Here is an 18,550-nt window from a genome sequence, read left to right as displayed (position 1 = left end):
TTGAAACAAAGGTTTCACAGAAATAATACTTACCTTACTACTTGAGATTACTTGGCTTTTTCTATTTCATATTTTAAAAAGCTGGTCCGGTTCACTACCCTCATTTCAAGACTACTAAAGGGATGTTACAGTTCTGTTTTTTTTTTAAAAACATTGTTGGAAACCAGAGTCGTTGGTTATTACAGTTATGATTCTCAGGGATGGTCTAGGGGCTAGGAATCTTCACTGCCAGGGCAACAAAGCACGAGGTCAAGGTTATTAGGTCAAGCCCTCGAGAGCCCTGTTGTCAAGGAAACGACTCAGCCCCGCCAGCTTCGGCCGACTGGTACAGGCCACAACCTGCGGAGAAGAGGAGTGGCCCGAAGCCCTGTCACTCAACTCAAGCTCGGGAGCCCCGCCTCCACGCCCGGCGCGCCCGGAAGGCCTGCCCCCTCGCCGAGGTTTAGCGAGGTAGGCCGCGATTGGAGGTTCAGGCGTTGACGAAGCTTTCCGCTTTGGGTGGCCTTTCCACTCGGGAGGCTGTCGAGAGGGGCTCGGGGAACACTTAGCGGGGCTCCACCGTCCCTGAGCCCTCGGAAGTGCGATGAGGTCGGTTAGCTACGTACAGCGCGTAGCCCTAGAGTTCAGCGGGAGCCTCTTCCCACACGCCATCTGCCTCGGAGACGTTGACAACGACACGGTCGGTGCATGCGCACTGGAGACGCAGTCGTCTGCGCACGCGGGGCGGGGCCAGGGGCGGGGGAGGTGGCCGGCGCCTGCGTACTGCGTGGGAGTTGACGGCGTGCCCTGCAGGCCGGACGGTGCGGCCTTCGTTCGTGCGCACGGGTGCTGGGAGAAATGGACTGGGAGGGGCCGTGTGGGCAGCTATGGTGCACTGCGTCCTGGCTGCGTTGGTCCGGAGCCCTGGTCCGGTGTCTTTCTAGGGGCTCGCGTAACGGGTCTGCTGCGTGGTTCTATGACTTGTGTTCAGGAGGAACCAATAAACTGCGTGGCCGGCTTCCCCGCCCTTCCGTAGCCCGCTTCCCTTTCAGAGCCTCGGAAAATAAACACGGAGCGCGCGTGCGGCTCTGCAGGAGCACCTGCCGCCCGACCCGGCCTGGCCCGGCCCACCGGACGGCTTTAGGCGCCTGGCCGGGGCGTCTTCGCCTGGCCGGCCATCCTTGGCTTGAGTTACAAGCTCAGTGTCCATCTCCCTTTCCTCCCCTTCCTTCTCCCGTCGTTAAAGTGTGTTAATATCAGTAGAACAGGCCCGAACCGAGTCTGGTGCTCGGTGAAGGCTCAGGGATGCCTCAGTGTTGTCGTTAGTGTTGGATTGTGGTCCGAGGATTCCGAAATTCTGGGGAATTCAAAAGTGGACAGAACACTCCCACTGCGCGATAGTCACAATAATAGAGAAATGTCATGAGCCCATTGATTAAAATGTGCCAAGCGTTCTAGGGTGGGGGCATCGAAGGGGGCCGTGGCTGTTGAGGGTGCGGGACGCTTTTTTCCCATAATCTCTATTTCACAGTCTAAATGCAAAGCACATTGTTGCTCTCCTCTGGCTACCTGCGTCTCATCCTCACCTCCCTGTTCTATGCTCTTTTCCCTGGGAATACACTCGGTTCAGTTCAGTTCAGTCGCTCAAGTCGTGTCCGACTCTTTGCGACCCCATGAATCGCAGCACGCCAGGCCTCCCTGTCCATCACCAACCCCCGGAGTTCACTCAAACTCACGTCCATCCAGTCGGTGATCCAGCCATCTCATCCTCTGTCGTCCCCTTCTCCTCCTACCCCCAATGCCTCCCAGCATCAGGGTCTTTTCCAGTGAGTCAACTCTTCGCATGAGGTGGCCAAAGTACTGGAGTTTCAGCTTTAGCATCATTCCTTCCAAAAAACACCCAGGGCTGATCTCCTTTAGAATGGACTGGTTGGATCTCCTTGCAGTCCAAGGGACTCTCAGGAGTCTTCTCCAACACCACAGTTCAAAAGCATCAATTCTTTGGCGCTCAGCTTTCTTCACAGTCCAACTCTCACATCCATACCTAACTATTGGAAAAAGCATAGCCTTGACTAGATGAACCTTTGTTGACAAAGTAATGTCTGTGCTTTTGAATATGCTAACTAGGTTGGTCATAACTTTCCTTCCAAGGAGTAAGCGTCTTTTAATTTCATGGCTACAGTCACCATCTGCAGTGATTTTGGAGCCCCCAAAATAAAGTCTGACACTTTCCACTGTTTCCCCATCAATTTCCCATGAAGTGATGGGACCAGATGCCATGATCTTAGTTTTCTGAATATTGAGCTTTAAGTCAACTTTTTCACTCCTCTTTCGCTTTCATCAAGAGGCTTTTTTAGTTCCTCTTCACTTTCTGCCATAGAGCTAAAACATCCCACCACTCACCCCCACCCCATCCCACCCCACCCCTAGCCTCCTTTGCCCTGTGATGGGAAAGGTATTTTGAGGCCTCTTTGCTCTACCTCCTCTAGGGAGGAAAAAGTTATTCTCGTAAATTTGTATTATGTTTTCTGGGCTTTCGTGTTTCTTCATATACTAAGCAGTATAATTTTATGAGAAAATCAAGGGAGGCATTTTAGAGTAGTAAATTACCGAAGTGACTCTAGAGATAGTCATTTTCCATTTTATCCGATCGTCGTCTTTGTTTAAAAGGGAAGATTATATGCCTTTTTCATAGCTTCAGTGTCACTTTTTTTTTTTTTGAAATTAAATTGTACTTTTCTAACTGCATTGCACACTCAGTTCTGCAATATTAGGTATATTATACTACCCTTAAAAAAAAGTTGTAAGCTCTATAATGACAGGAATTTTTAATCTTTTTTTCTACTGCTGTATTCCCTTCCTACACCTATAGTGCCTGGTGCATAATTAACACTCAATAAATGTTTGTTGACTAAATGAGGGTTGTTAAGAAGGGCAGATGTTATTATGTATCTCCAGGCAATTTGAGGGGCTTTGCCTGTTATCAATAAATGTAATTAAAAGAAGGGCAAGTAGGTGAGGTAGTTGGCTAGTGATGGGATGTGATCCATTCAGCCTGCATGAGTGTGCATAGACATTTTGTAACTGATGCTCCAGGCCAATCTTTGGAGATTCCAGGCCAGAAAAAAGACTTATTTCATCCTGATAAGCCATTCACCTAAAGTTTTTTTGCAAGTGATTTATTTCCTGCTAAGAGGGAGAAGCCAGGGACAGAATACACACCCGCTCAGAGAGAACTCCCTTCCTTCCTGTTAGCATTTCTGAGTGAAGCTGTGCTCTGCAGCTTGGTTCTGTAGTGCCACCGAGTGACCTCCAGAGGCCGGGGCCAGGATGGACTGCAGAGGAGCGCTCATGCTGGGGAGCAGGCGCGCTACCATGGAAGGGTCCCCTTCCAGGACGCCTGCTGTGGCCTGGGTTCTGCCCGCTGAGTGGCACCTGCTTGCTCACTGCACTTAACCACACTGCTCTGTGAGTCTCATCCCTGCCTCTGTGCCCTTATTGATTGAGGTCCTTCTCAGCAGCTGTTAACTGCAAGCCTGTGGCATCTGTCTTTGGATCCCCACCAAAGATTTTTCCCTGAAAAAAAACTAAAGGGCTGGCTGGGCATTCTCTTTGATTCTGATTTTTCTTTGTTTCTTAAAAAAAATTCTAATTTGTCTATTAACGGAATTACCTGGCAGTCCAGTGGTTAAAACTCGGCGTTTCCACTGCAAGGGGCACAGGTTTGATTTTCTAGTCCAGAAACTAAAAGATTACTCATGCTTCACCACATGGCGAAAATAAAAAATCTCTTGAGAAAATAGTATTCATATGAGGACAGGAAGGGGTGTTAGATGTCCCCCTAAGGGAGAATCTTGAAACGACATCTGAAAATAGGTTTGTGGAGCCAGTTGGTTTTCATGGTATCCCCTTGAAAGGGCAGCCAGCCTTTGGGGAACCTCTGGGAAAGGAAGGCCCAGGTATAAATGGTGAAGAGGCTCCAGATCCTCCTGGGAGCTTAGCCACCACTTGAAGGCGCTAGAGGCCCAGAACTCAGATGCAGCCCCTCAGGCACCTCCACCCGCCTTGTGTTCCTTCAGAGGCACCAATATCAAAGTCTTGTTGCTAGAGGAGGGAGTGCCCCAGAGCCACCGTTTTTATTTGGCCTCTGATTAAATATGAACTCTGAAGGTAAATTCCCCAAGTGTGTTAGTCACTCAGTCGTGTCTGACTCTTTGTGACCCCATGGACTCTAGCCTACCAGGCTCCTCTGTCCATGGGATTCTCCAGGCAAGAATACTGGAGTGGGTTGCCATTCTCTTCTTCAGGGGATCTTCCTGAACCCAGATCTCCTGCAGGGCAGGCAGATTCTTTACCATATGAACCACCAGGGAAGCCCTAAATTCCCCCAAAGTTGCATATGTGGGGTTGTTTTCAAAACTTGTCCCAGGCATCAGGGTGAATTAGAAGAGCCAAAGGCAGGCAGGTAGCTGTTCAGATGTCAGGCTCTTCTGAGATGCTTCGCAGGTTCTGTATTGCCCCTCCTCTGAGCTGCCCTGCTCTCAAAGCCCGCACACCCCTGCCTGGAAATAAACTGGGAAACCATGGTTGTGTTGGTCTCAAAATATCTGTGATAAAGTCGATGAAGATACAGATTGAGGTCTTGTGGTTTCTGCAGGGTGGGCCGAGCCTAGAAGGCCTTGCATGGCTCAGCAGGACCCCATCCTAACCCTCTCTTCTCTCTCCATTTGAAGTTAAATGAACTGGTGGTGGGGGACACCAGCGGAAAGCTGTCAGTGTATAAGAATGATGATAGCCGGCCGTGGCTCACCTGCTCCTGCCAGGGAATGGTCAGTATTCAACCCTGGGTCCCTCCTGTCCAGGCACTGTCGAAGCTGGGGGCCCCCACCCAGCTCCCCAGCGTGTGCTCGGCCACCAGCTCCTGGTTCAGGGCTCATTTGAGTCAGGGAGGGAAGCCCCCAGGCATAGCTCTCCCAGCTGTCACACATAGGCGCACATGTACACAGCTGGGCTGGTTTTCATTTTATGTGATGGAATGACTCCCTTAGTACTCATGGATCTGCATAGGTTGCCTGTTGGTATGAAGTACAGTAGAAAACAGGGGCAGTCATTTGATTATGTCTAGAAACGGGTAGTCTGGCTCCCTTGATACATGTAGTTTCTGTTTTGTTTAAGCCCAGGTTGTCTTCGCTGCTTTAGGTCCACATACTGCTCTCTGGTACACAGGACCCCGAGCCTGGTAACAGGATTAGCACAGCCCCATGACGCGGGCCGTGTGCACGCGCTTTCAGCGAATGACAGAGTTGCAAGGAGGTCAGGGAGCACTGGGGTCCCTAGACGTGTCCCCCGAGCCCCTCTCTATTCTCTTGCAGCTCACTTGCGTTGGGGTTGGAGACGTATGTAATAAAGGAAAGGTAAGAAGCCCAGGGGCCCGCGGGCTTCTCTCAGCCCACCCCCGATTCCCATGCTCTGACCACCAGCCCCCTCCTCTGCCTCATCTCACCCAGAACCTGGTGGTGGCTGTGAGTGCCGAGGGCTGGTTTCACTTGTGTGACCTGACGCCTGCCAAGTCCCTGGATGGTTCCGGGCACCATGAGACCCTTGGTGGGGAGGAGCAGCGCCCAGTCTTCAAGCAGCACATCCCTGCCAACACCAAGGTCATGCTGATCAGCGACATCGGTGGGCATGGCTGTGTTTGCAGGCAGCTGGGGAGTAGGAGTTGGGGCAGCAGAGCAGAGGTCAAGGGACCAGGGGGTCATCAGTATTCATCTGGGCGGTTGTTATGCGTTTAACACCGAGTTACTGCATTCCTGTCATAAACCAAGCATCGTCCTGGGCACTGGGGTTGCAGTAGTGAATAAAACAGACAAAGATCATGGCCCTGTTGGATGTTTACAAGGTAGGGGTAAAAAATAAGCAATAGAAATGGGGTAAGAAAATTAATTAGTATAATATAACACTCGAAGTTATAGAGGAAATACATCAAGAAAGGGGCTGGAGGGTGTTGAGGGAGAGGTGGCTGTTCTGAGAGGAGTTGTCAGAGAAGTCCCTTCTGGGAGGGGTCATCTGAGCAACAGGTCAGGGTTGAGGGGAGTAAGGCCTCAAGGGCAAGGTCAGGGATGCAGGGCGGGTACTTGGGCTGTCTGGAGGGTGTTGGTAGGGATATGGGTGCATCAAGGCACTGGAGTCGTGTATCCAGGGAAGAGATGACAGGCCCCATGAGGCAGCTGCCTGGTTCTGGATGCGAGGGAGGGCAGAGGAGTGGGTCCCAGGCTCCAGGGGTTGGGTGGCGGCTCAGCAGGTGGGCCCGAGGTTGAACCTAATTAAAAAGCGCTGGTGCTGGAGGGGTGGGGAGAGCGTGCTGGCAGGACTCAGCTGACTAAGGCAGACATGGCTCCAAACCTGCCTTAATTTCTGTATGTGCAGATGGTGATGGCCGTTGCGAGCTGGTGGTAGGCTACACAGACCGCGTGGTCCGGGCTTTCCGCTGGGAAGACCTGGGCGACGGCGCCGAGCACCCGATGGGGCAGCTGGTGTCGCTCAAGAAGTGGATGCTGGAGGGTCAGGTGAGCAGCTGAGGCCGGGACCGCAGCCCAGGAGTGGGGAGGGGCTCCCTCCTCCAGGGGCCTTAGGGACGAGGTGCAGGCAGGAGGAAGGGAAAATCAACCTGGGACCGAGACCCAGAGGAGTTCACTTCCAGTGAGAGTCTTAGCGGAGACTGTGGCTAACAGGCAGATAGGAAAGGCCACTGTGCTGAGTTAAGGGTGTGACAGTGTGGTGTGTCGTGGCGGGTGGTCCCTGTGGACTCTGCCCTTCCCCTGCTGCTGTCCTTGAAGGCTAAGGACGTGTCCCAGGGCTCCTACCCTACTGTCCCGGCTTCTGCAGGCTTCCCCTTCCCTCCCCAGCCCCCTGTAAGCCCCCATCCTCTGCTGCAGGTGGACAGTCTCTCAGTGACTCCAGGGCCCCTGGGTGTTCCTGAACTGATGGTGTCTCAGCCAGGCTGTGCTTATGCGATTCTGCTGTGTACCTGGAACAAGGAGCCTGGGGCGCCCCCCACCTCTGAGGGACCCATGGAGGGCACTCGGTAAGGGGTGTGTGGGTCTGTGGACAGTGGGGTGCCTGGCACTGAGGTGGGCGCCCAGGGCCGTGGGCGGGTCTGCAGTTGGCAAGCTGTGTCAGCCGATTCTCCGCACCGGCACCAGAGCCCCATTAAGGAAGATTGTTCTGGGGCCAGGGAGTCCCTGCCATGAATTATGGCAACTGAGGAGGTTCTGGGGTTCCAGCTTGGCAGCTCCACGCTCTCTCCCGCTCTCTCGACATTCTCCCTGGGCCAGGCGGGCTGGGCTGTCAGATCTCCAAGCTGGTTCACACCCTGGAAGCTCGTACAGAGATGAGCCCAGGGGTTTGGGAGAACCAGGTTCTCTTGGGCTCCCACTTAGCGCCACCCCCACCCACTTCCCCACAGGGAGACCCCGGCCGCCCGGGATGTCGTGTTGCACCAGACCTCCGGCCGCATCCACAACAAAAATGTCTCCACTCACCTCATCGGCAACATCAAGCGAGGTGGGGGCGGTGGGGGCAGGGTGGGGCAGCAGGTGCAGGGGTGAGTGGGGAGGAGGGGAGGTGCGGGGCCTCCCTCCGTCTCTAGCCGTCCCACTCCACCCTCAGTGCCGGCTCTGATCTCACCTTTCCTTCTTCTGGTCCTTCCCCCCACCCCCCACCCCAAACCCCTCCCCACCTAGGCCACAGCCCCAACAGCAGTGCCTCTGGCCTCTTTGCTCTCTGCACCCTGGATGGTGAGTCCCCCGGGTCAACCGCGGGCCGTGCGGGGTGGGCAGTCATGTGCCCGGGTATCTGCGCAGAGATGGGGTCCCCAGCCGGCCTGCCTCTCCCTCCAGGGACCCTGAAGCTCATGGAGGAGGCGGACAGGCTGCTGTGGTCGGTGCAGGTGGACCACCAGCTCTTTGCCCTTGAGAAACTGGATGTCACGGTGAGTGGGACCTGGGGGAGGGGGGCGGCCCCCTCCTCCTCGGGCACCTTCAGTGGGGCCGCTCTCCCTCCACAGCCAAGTCTGCCCTCCTCTTAGGGCTCCCTGGAGAGGCCCGACCCCCCTGAAGTGAGCAGGACCCCCACAGGAGGCCTCTCTCAGAGGCTCCCAGCGCCCCCCTACATCCGCTGTCTGGCCTTTTCCAGGGCAACGGGCATGAGGAGGTGGTCGCCTGTGCCTGGGACGGCCAGACGTACATCATCGACCACAACCGCACCGTCGTCCGCTTCCAGGTGGACGAGAACATCCGCGCCTTCTGTGCAGGTGGGACCCTGCCCCATGCCCAGCACACCTGCCCCTCGCTCCAGTGACCTGGGGAGAGGGGCCATCACCCAAGAGAAGCTGCCCGTGTTCCCCGAGGCTGCCACTGAGACAGGAACTTGGCAAACACCCCCTGGGATGCCGTCCTGCCAGGGTGTCACTCCATGTCTGGAACAGACCAGATATCTTACTGTTTTCCTTGCTTTACTGAGTTCCCAACAGAGTAGAAACAGAAAGGGGCCTTCAGTGCTCTGCTCGGTGTCTGTGGGTGGCTGCAAACTGCTGACACAAACACCCGTGGGGCCTGAGCCTCCCAACCTTGTCTCCCCATCCCCGACCCCCCAGGCCTGTATGCCTGCAAAGACAGCCGCAACAGCCCCTGCCTCGTATACGTCACGTTCAACCAGAAGATCTATGTGTACTGGGAGGTGCAGTTGGAGCGGATGGAGTCCACCAACCTGCTCAAAGTGCTGGAGGCCCAGCCGGAGTTCCGGGACCTGCTGGGAGAGCTGGGCGTGGGTGAGCCCTGGGATTGGCGGGGCTGCTGGGAGAGCTGGGTGTGGTTGAGCCCTGGGGCCCATGGCTGCCGGCTCCCAGTGGCACAGGTCCCAGCAGACCCACCAGCCTCCGTCTCGCCCTCAGATCCTGATGAGCTGTCCGCCACCCGCGCCCTGCTTCACCAAACCCTCTACCATCCAGACCAGCCTCCACAGTGCGCCCCCGCAGGCCCCCAGGACCCCACCTAGCTGGACCGGCTTCCTGGCAGAACAAGGAGCCTTCTGAACCTCCCCGCCGCCCCCCACCCCCAGCTATCTGGCATCTGGAAGACAGGGAGTGCACATTACAGGGGAAGGATGGTTGCACCCTTGGGTGCTGGGGACTGTAGACCTCCTGGCCGTCTTGGTGAAGGAAGAGACAAGCTGCCCCTCTGCCCATTTCCTTGTGTACCTCACCCGTCCCGTCAGCAGGCACTGCCCCTTCCCAGAGCCCCCCACTCCTGTTGTTTGTGAGGAGTGGCTACACAGGGGCCCCAACTTGAAAGGAAACCAGGCTTTGGGGCCAGAAGAGTGAGGGCAGTGTGGGCCCAGGCCCCACAAGTTCTGTCTCCTGCAGCCCCAGGCGACTGACTTTACATTCCTGTAACATTCCTGTTACAGGGATGGCGAACCGCAGATCTTCCACCATAGTGGGGTTATGCCCTCATTAACCCATCATAGGTTGAAAGTATCATTAAGGGGAAAATGCATTTCCCATACCCCACCTGCTGAACATCACGGCTTAGCTTTCTCTGTGTTAACTGTGCTCCAAGCACTTATATCAGCCTGCAGTTAGACACAATCACCTAAAGCAAGCCTCTTTTGTAATAAAGTGTCATTACAAAAGTGTTAGAATAAAGTGGGTGTCTCATGTGATTTACTAAATACTGTACTGAAAGTGAGAAACAGTGGTGACTGTGGGTACGGAATGGTTGTATGTTGGTTGTTCACGCTCATGATTTTAAAATCTGATGTGGGTTTTCGATCCCAACAACAATCAGAATGGTACCCGGTGCTCTTTATATCCCTTCTGCTTTGGCTTCCTCTGCTCCGAGTCAGTGGTTTTCACATTGCAGGTTCCATGTCCATGCACATATGTGTGCTGAGGGCAAAGTAGAACGTCCCTACCGTGTGTGAGCTGTGTTCAGAGGAAGTGGAAAACCTGTACTCTCAATTACGCTGACCCCAGCCAGAAGGTCACCCTGGGGGAAGGGCCACACTCATATTTCCTTCTGTGTGGGAGTAAAGGCAGCGCAATCATGTAGCGTACTAGAAGCAGAAAAGGATACCAGCTTAGAGAAACAGGTGTTTATTCCAACAAAGTGCTGAGCGGAGGGCATTCTTGGGCCCGGGGTCTACAATGGCAGAAGCAACAGGTGGAAGGGAGAGGAACAGGGTGAGACCCAGGAGCACAGGAATCATGGAGGGTGACAGCAGGGGCCAGCACACTCCCGCACCTGTGCCAGGGAGCCCCTCCTCCGGGTGCCAGGGACGTAGCTGAGGAAGGTATGCCTAGGGGGCATGGCCTTTCCTGGGCCTGCTCTGGTCTAACCTAGTCCGGGCTCCAGGTTTTGTTTCAAACCCAAGGGGCATAGTCCCCTAGTCAGGTTAGTTACACCACTGGTTCACTCTTCCCCCAGATTTGAGACTCAAACCAGCCAGAAGGACACCAGGTGCCTGTGCCTTAAGGTTTGGGATCCTCTGTTCACAGTGAAGGTAGCAGAGCCTCCTTGGGTTTTTACTGGACTCAGGGCTGGGGTGGGGTGGGGGTTGGGAAGAGCTATGGTGCCAGAGAAGATGAGCTCAAGCTCAGGAGGCCAGAGGTAAGGGGTGGGAAGAAGGTCGAATGAGGTGGATAGTTGTGGAAGTAAGGAATACTAGCTAGGTAAAGTTGGTGCTGACAATCCCACCAACCCATCTGGCTTGGGGGGCAGTTCTCCCATGTGCCCCCACTTGAAGTTCAGGCACCCCACAGGTGAGAAAGCAGGTGGAGGGCAAGTGTTTGGAGTAAGTCATAGAGGTATATCCGGGGTTTGCACGGAGCAATCAAACAATAACTGGCTTCGATCGTTTGTAGCCCCCAGAAAAGGCAACTGATGAAAGAGCCCGCAGCCTCGTGGACCGGGCGCTCCTCTCCCGACACGTCCCCATCATGACGACGGTTTCTCTTTCGCTAAGCCGAGCACAGAATCAGAAACGTGGGCCAGCAGGGCCAGGGCCCGGGGCCGGTGAGGGGGCAGGCTAGTTGTGAGGTGAGCAACGTGGAATCAAGGCCTCGAGGGTGTTGAGGGTGGACGGGGCAGGCAGGGACAGGCAGCAGGCTGCAGCCTCGGACTTGGGGCACCCTGGCCACGCCAGGGCCCCACCTGGAGCCCCGCTTTGCCAGTGTCCTTTTCTGCAGTCCTGATGCGACTCTGTTCTTAGGAGGGGATGAGAGAGGACGGGGAAACCAGAACCCTGAGGTCTCGGGCCCTTTCTAGGGATCACTCTTCCCGGGAGGCAGGGCAGGTGCTGAGAAGCAGAGGAGCGTGGCTGCCCACCAGGGAGAAGGGACAGCGGGGTCAGGGTGGTAACAGGAGGGACAGTCCGCAGCTACCCGGCTCTAGTCATGCCCCATCCCCCAGGGCTTCGCCTCCTGAGGCAGGTTTTCCCCCAGGGGACTGTCCGGGGCTGCCGTCGTCACTGGCCCGGCTCTTGGTGCAAAGGCAGGAAGGGCAACTCTGAGAACGGGGCTTTCAGCCGCAGCACATGATGCTCCAGGTCGATGCAGCACTGTAGATGGGGGCAGTGAGCTCACCTGGGCAGGTGACCCCCTTCCTTCCTACCGCGCCCTACTCCTTGCGCCTCCCCATTTCCATGCACCCAGACCACTGTCGAGAAGGGGCCAAGTTCTCCATGTTCTTCAGTTGTGGGCAGATGAGGAACCTCTAAGGAAGTGAGGGTAAAATTCCACGTCCCCAACTCCGTTCTTATGGGACGGAGCCTGGTCCACGCTCTTTTTCCCGGGCCCCGGGTCAGGCCAGGGTGTGGTACCAGCGTGAGCATCGCCTTACCTGGAGAGAAAGCAGGGTCTGCAGGCCAAGGCAGAGTTCAGGACTCTCCACATCTGCGGGAACCATTTGAGGACACTGCTGTCCCCCGTCGGCCCTCACCCTTCTCTGCCCACCCCTGCCCGAGCCCGAGAACCTGGGGGATAATGGGAGCATCTTGGGAGTGGGGTGCCTCGTCTGTGTTGGCCGGAGCTGAGAGGCTCTGCCTTTGCCCCACCCAGGAGGGAGAGCTAGAATTGCTGAGACAGGCACTGGGCTCTGACGGAGCAAGGACTTACCTACCACCTGAGCTGAACACTCCACAGTCTCCTGGCCCAGCTGTAGCTCCAGCTGCTCCACCAGGGCTGGGGGCCCTGGGTGCAGGTCCCCACCTGGGGCTTTTAGGACCCTCTTCCCTAACCTGTGGTTGGGAAGCAAGGCTTATGGCCACCACAGCCCCCCACCCTCACCCCATTAATGTCCCTCCCACCACGTTTCGGGTTTGCAGCCCATCCCTGGCCCCACATAGAGTCTAAATCCAGTCTTATCAGCCAGAGCCCCCACCAACTCTTAAAAAAAAAAAAAAGAAAACAGTTTTATTGGGACTTCCCTGGTAGTCCTGTGGTTAAGACTCCGAGCTTCCATGACAGGGAGCTCGGGTTCAATCAGGGTAATAAAATCCCACATGCTGTGTAGAATAGCCAGAAATAAAATAAAATAATAAAATTAGTAGAGTTTGTTACACATTTTTAAAAAAAATCAATAATAGCTTTATTGAGATATATAGTTCAGATATATAGTGAAAGTCACTTTTTTTGTGACTTTCCCAAGCCCTGCAGCCTGTGGGATCTCAGTTCCTCAAGTAGGGATTGAACCTGGGTCACAGCAGTGGAAGCCCAGAGTCCTAACCCTTAGACCACCAGGGAACTGCCAAAGGCCACCCTTTTAAAGTAGACAGCAGAGTTCTGCAACCATCACTACGTAATTTCAGAATATTTCCATCACCCGGAAAAGAAGCCCCTCGCGTGCACGCGTACACACACATACACACACACACCCCTGCCTTACCCCAGGCGGCTGAGACATCCTGCGGAGATCTGATTGTACTGGGTGCCCGTGTCCACCGCCACCTGAAGCTCCTGGTCCCTGCACTGAGAAAAGGGAAGGGTCTCTGTGAGTCCCTGGGGGCGGGGCTGGGGGGGGCAGGCACAAGGAGGAATGGGCTGGGATTGACTCTATCATATTTCCCAGCCCCTGATAAGTCCCTTTCAGAAATGAGTGAAGGGGGTAAACTGAGTCTTTAAGAGGGATTCTTCTGGGGGTCATACAGTTGAGGCAGAAGTGGATCAGATCAAGAGTTGTGAGTGGTGAATGTATACGTTTGGGGAGAATTCCATCAGAAGCAGAGGAACCGAATGGAAGTCCTTCTGCTGAGAGGAGGGCTGACCACATCCTGTTGGAGGGATCTGGGGTGTGAGTGAGGAGGGGTGGGGGCGGGGACCACAGCACGGATTAGGAAACGAGATGCTAGGAACCAGATTCGCCACTGCAGGTGAAGGATGAGGCTGCTTTCTTTTGGATAAAAACAGACCTTCGAGTTTGCACTTGATACCATAAAACAAGTCATTTCCTCCTCCTACGCATTTGCTGAGGTCTACTGTGTATGGCAGGTGGGAGGGGCAGCAAAGGAGGCTGCTCCCCTGGAGGCAGTGGTGGGGGGAGGGTCACCGGTTCGGGGAGAGAGTGTCTAGGCCTGTGGGTTGAGGGGCTAGAACCTTAGATGTTGAGCCAGAGGAAAGGCCCTTCCATCAGGAAAGTCAGGGGACCGATCCTGGAGGAGGTGACAGCTGGGGCCGGAAGGACATGGGACAACACCCAAGAGCAGGCAGAGGAGGCGCCCAGCAAAGTCGGGCAGGAGGGAGCGGGCATGTATCAGGGAGGGCTCAGAGATGACAAGGCTGTAGCCTGGAGCGTGAGCTTTCCCAGGAGGGCTGCTTTACCCACACACGTGCGTTGTTTATGTGCAGAGCACACTCCAGTTTAAAGAGGATGCTTGGCTCATGGGAAAGGAGTCCTGTCGACCTTGGAAGACGCGGAGGCAGGGAACAAAGAATGTGGAGGACCCCAGTTCTAGGCCCAGGCTCGGGGAGGAGTGCCTTGGCTCCCCACCCCTCCTCACCTCCGGGGCAGAAGGGAGGGTGGGTGAGGGGAGCCGGGCCCAGGAGAGGGTCTCACCTTGCAGTTGACCAGAAGTGCTGGCCTCTCGGGCTTGCTGGTCTTTGTCCTGCTCTCCTGGCAGTGGATCGGGGCCTGTGCCTGGGGAGGCTCCCCCTGAGGCCGGCCCGGGCTCCCCTCCACCACCAGGCGTCTCTGGATCACGCTGTGTGGCTGCTGCTCCATCACAAAACGTGGAGATGCTGAACCCTGGTGCCCAGTCTGCTCGGTACCCCAGCTCACACGTCCCATGCTCTCCTGCCCAGCCCCACCCCTGGCCTGAGTCTCCCGGGAGTAAGATGGGGCAGAAGCTTCCCCAAGGGTCCCAGCGGTCAGATCATGATAGCAGAGCAAGCCCCAGCGTCAAATCATGCTGGTTTCCAGGGCCCCAATGTATAGCTCAGTGATGGAGAGATGGGGGGGAGGGGAGGGGTCCATCCTGAGTTAGACATGACCTCGCAGGTACTGGTGTGATGCTGGGAGGCAGGTAGCAATTCTGTCTCCTGTCTACAACACAAATTTGGGGACATTTTTTCTTTTTTCCTTCCTCTGACCTCATTCTTCTATGGGATACAGATCCCAGTGTTGACAGTGTGATGAAAAGAAGTCAAAGAAACAAGAACAAAGAAGAAAGGAAAGTCCCAGTCTTCACTAGGAAGCTGGGAGCCATCCTCCCCTCCTTCACCCACAGCCGCGCTGCCCTGTCCAGCCACTTCTCAGTTCCACCAGTTTCGCCTCCTGTGTTTACAGCCCACCTCGCCTTCTGCTACTGACGCATTCGGCACAGCTCTCCCACATCCCTGGGATGCCTCCGTTAGTCCGTAAGAACCTGCCTCTCGAATCCACCTGCTCAAAGCCAGGGAGTCTCTGAGACTGTTACTCCAAGTGCCATCCTCAGATCAGCAGCTTTACTGTCACCCATTAGAAGCACAGAATCACGACTTACTGAATCGGAACGTTGTTTTAACAAGACGTGCAAATAACCTGTGTGAACCTCGTTTTGACAAGACGTGCAAATGACCCACATGCGCAGGAAAGTTTGAGAAGCGCAAAGCACCCCATCAGACTAAACCTGTCCCTCCCTTGCTTGAAATCCATCAGAGGGACCTCCCTGGTGGTCCAGTGGCTAAGACTCTGCCCTTCCAATGCAGGAGACCTGGGCTCGATCCCTGGTCAGGGAACTAGAGTCCACATGCTGTAAACGATACCACATGTCACAATGAAGAATTGGCACAATCAAATAAATAATTTTTTTAGTATTAAAAGAAATTCATCAGAGCCTGCCTCTCCCCACTTTACCTGCCTGGAGGCTACAGCCTGGTGAGCTGGCCACTGCCCCATCTCCCTCTGCTGCCCTGCCTGGGCCAGGCTGTCCAGGCCTCTGCCCCTGCTCATCCCTCCTCCTGAAAGTCCTCACCCTTCTCTAGGCTAGTCTGGTTGACTGGCTCAACTCACTTGTTCAGAAACTGCTCTCTGGAGGGAGGCTTTGATTTTCAGTCTAGGGTTCCAAGAGCATACTGTCATCCAGGCAGGGTTCACCTCCTCCAGGAAGCCCTCTCTGACCTCTTTGCGTTCTTCCGTCCACACACCAGGCGGGGGCAGTGTTGCATCTCTTGTCCCCCGCCCCCTGTCTGTCATGCATCTCACTGCTGTTTTCTGCCCTTGAGGTCAGGTTTGTTACTCCTCTTTATATCCCAGGGCTCGGCTCAGCATACAGTAGGCACTCAATAAATGCCCACTGAAGAATGACTGTGTCCCTCTAGGCTCCATACATGATTCCTCACCTGCCCTCTTTCCATGAGAGCCTGGGACTGTTTTTCTACCCTGGGCTTAATGAGGCCCTTGAGGCTGCTCCTGCCGGCAGGCTGCCAGCAGAAAACCCAGCTCTGGGAAAAGGGGCGGCGAGCGCTGGGAGCGGCTGGGAAGGGCGGCCCGCCCACCTTTCCCACGAGGGGCACAGGCTCTGATCCTACTCCCATGCAGGGTGCTCCAGAGTCACCCGGGGAGGGAGACAGGGTCCCCCTAACTGCTGTGTCTTCACTTCCCAAGCCATACAAGATAACTGCTCCAGATCAATTTGAGAGGTCCTGAGGGCAGAAGGCCGAATCTCCGTGCTGGAGCAGCAGTGTTACTAGAGCCCCTTTGCCAGATGAAGATGGGCCGATTAGAGCCAAGAACCTGCTTCCCTGGTCCTTTGGGGTCTCAGCTGTGCCCACTGCTAGCAAGGCCGTTCTCTGAACTGAAATCTCAGGCTGCTCATTTTTCCCTTGAGTGGGGGTGCCTTTGGGCTGGGTTCCTTGAGGGGGAACATTTGGCTGGGAGGGATGTGGAGAGGGAGGGCTGGTTCAGGAAGAGAAGTGAGGGGCTGAGTCTGGCTCCAGGTTTCTGGGGAGAGGGGACTGCTGGAGTGGCCTGAGGTCCCCCGGAAATGGCCTCAAATGCCTCCCCTTGCGGGAGTCCCTCCTCTCCAATCCCCTGCCTCCTAGGTGAGAAGAGGCGACAGGCTGCCCCCAGCCCTTCTACAGAAGCTCTCTTCTCTCCTGAGCCAGAGGCCAGAGCCATCTTGTCTTCTCTGGACCCCGTGAACCTCACTTTCTCTCTCAGGCTAAATGGAGGAGGAAGAGTCACTGGAGAAGGGACTTCCCTGGGAGTCCAGCAGCTAAGACTCTGTGCTCCCAGAGCAGGGGGCCCAGGTTCAATCCCTGGCGGGGACCTCGATCCCACCTGCTGCAACTAAGAGTTTGCATGCCACAGCTAAGACCCGGCGCAGCCAGAATAAATAAGCATTGAAACAGAGGAGCAGCTAGCGGAATAACAGCCTTTAGACGGTGCTGCCTATTTCCCAAGCACTGCGCTAAGCCCTCTACCAGTTTAGCTGATGTAACCCTGACATTCCCTATGCGCTACAACCTGTTATTTTTATCTTCATGTAACCGATGAAGAAACCAAGGCTCAGAGACAGAAAGTAACTTGCCCAAGTTGCTAAGTGCTGGAGCCAGGCTCTGAACCCAAGATTCCAGGCTCTGCAGAAGCCCACTCTTTCAGCCCTTCCCTCTGTCGGAGCTGGAGGGGAGCGAGCATATGCAGCTGTCCCCTGACTTAACCACCTCTTGGTGGGTGCTCCCTGACCTGGTATCCTTGGAGGGGGCGGGGGGCACAGCTACTGCAGGGGGGTGGAAGGAAAGGAGCCTGGAAGGGCCACATCAACTAGGAGGGAGCCGGGGGGCCCAGGCCAGAGCCGTGGGAAACGCTGGTGTTCTAGAAGGGGTGAGGGCGACAGGCAATGAATGTCCAGCCCCCGTGTGCCGGGACCTGTGGTTTTGGGAGAGGAGCGAATCACAGCCTTGAACCCACCGGTTCTCTGGGGCCAGCAGTAAACCGCCCCCAGCAAGCCTCTGCTCTAACTGGTGCTCTTCACCTCCCCGGAGGGAAGCCTGGAGCACTCTAGGGAAGCTGAGCAATAGATAGGGTCCCCAAGAGCCACCAAGCCGTGGCAACAGCCGGGTGAGGAGCCAGGAATGGTCCAGGTGAACCCACAAGTCAGAGCCGCCTCCCCCCACCCCAGGGGCAGGCAGTTGTCTGGAGGCTTGGGGTCTTCACCCTCCTAGCAGAGCCAGAGAAGGTGGGGGTCTCAGCTCCCCCGGGGGAGGGGAGGGGAGAGGGCAGCCTCACCCAGTCCTTGGAGGTGCCGAGCCTCTTGAGGCCGTCCAGGGGCAGCAGGTCGGCTGAGTCCTTGTGCAGGAACTGGGTGGCCTGTCTGAGCCGGCGCTGCTGGCTCAGCCGGGCTCGGCCCCGAAGCTCTGCCTCCCGGCCCCTGTCCCCAGCGTCGCCCTCCTCCCGTGGGGCCTCCGGCCTGATGCTCATGGCCCCCTTGGAACGGACCAGGGGCTCCTGAGTGGTCCTGCCCTCCGTGCTCCCTGCCTCTGCAGCCCCTGCTGTGTCCCAGCTGCGGCTCTCCTGACCGGAGGGTCGTCTCGGCGGGAAGAAGAGAGGAAATAAATAACGTGCAGAAGCAGCCGCGTCAGACACCAATTTCCAGAGCTTGCAGTAGAGGGAGCGGGGCTCCGGCTGGAAAAACCCAGCCCTGGAGGAGGTGGGGGGAGTGGTGGTTGGCAGGGCTGCAGCTGGCAGGCGCTGCACCATCTCTAGCTCTGGGGTCCTGGCCAGAGTGGGTGGTGGAGGAGTGTGTGTGTGTGTGTGCACGCATGTGTGGCTGAGGGGGTGAATCTGTGCTGTAAACTGTCAGGGTATCCGTGCCAGGTGGTTGGAAAGGCAGCATGTGTCAGTGTGTAGGGGCAGGCGTGAGATGCAGGACAAATATCCCTGGGCATGTGTCTCCTGGGTTTCCTGGCCGTGCCCTCCACCTGGGGTTCTCTGCAGCCCCAGACTGGGGTGCAGGCCAACACCTGGGGTGCAGATTCGGAACAGGGAGGTCCAGCATCACATTTGTCTCAACAGGGAGCCTCTCCGCTTCTGGGTCTCAA

At 56.0% G+C, this 18,550-nt stretch overlaps 2 protein-coding genes across 2 annotated transcripts; one reads left to right on the top strand and one right to left on the bottom strand.

Annotated features, from left to right (window-relative positions):
* The first annotated feature begins 518 nt into the window (after window positions 1-518).
* Window positions 519-9,593, top strand: ITFG2 (integrin alpha FG-GAP repeat containing 2). Its single transcript, XM_068971098.1, has 12 exons — window positions 519-679; window positions 4,713-4,808; window positions 5,352-5,393; window positions 5,487-5,658; window positions 6,406-6,545; window positions 6,915-7,063; window positions 7,445-7,542; window positions 7,722-7,775; window positions 7,878-7,969; window positions 8,173-8,290; window positions 8,633-8,806; window positions 8,930-9,593. The coding sequence occupies exons 1-12, from the start codon at window positions 584-586 to the stop codon at window positions 9,031-9,033; spliced, it is 1,335 nt and encodes a 444-aa protein (XP_068827199.1). The 5' UTR covers window positions 519-583; the 3' UTR covers window positions 9,034-9,593.
* Window positions 9,594-11,502: 1,909 nt separating this feature from the next.
* Window positions 11,503-18,209, bottom strand: NRIP2 (nuclear receptor interacting protein 2). The gene is made up of 6 exons (XM_068971531.1): window positions 17,739-18,209; window positions 14,088-14,243; window positions 12,921-13,003; window positions 12,152-12,273; window positions 11,877-11,929; window positions 11,503-11,595 (listed from the first exon to the last, which is right to left on the bottom strand). The coding sequence occupies exons 1-6, from the start codon at window positions 18,207-18,209 to the stop codon at window positions 11,503-11,505; spliced, it is 978 nt and encodes a 325-aa protein (XP_068827632.1).
* Between the last annotated feature and the right edge of the window lie 341 nt (window positions 18,210-18,550).

Source organism: Capricornis sumatraensis, chromosome 4, assembly GCF_032405125.1.
Source record: "Capricornis sumatraensis isolate serow.1 chromosome 4, serow.2, whole genome shotgun sequence".
NCBI lineage: Eukaryota > Metazoa > Chordata > Mammalia > Artiodactyla > Bovidae > Capricornis > Capricornis sumatraensis.
Note: the sequence above shows the minus strand (reverse complement) of the source record. Positions and strands in the feature narration are given on the sequence as shown.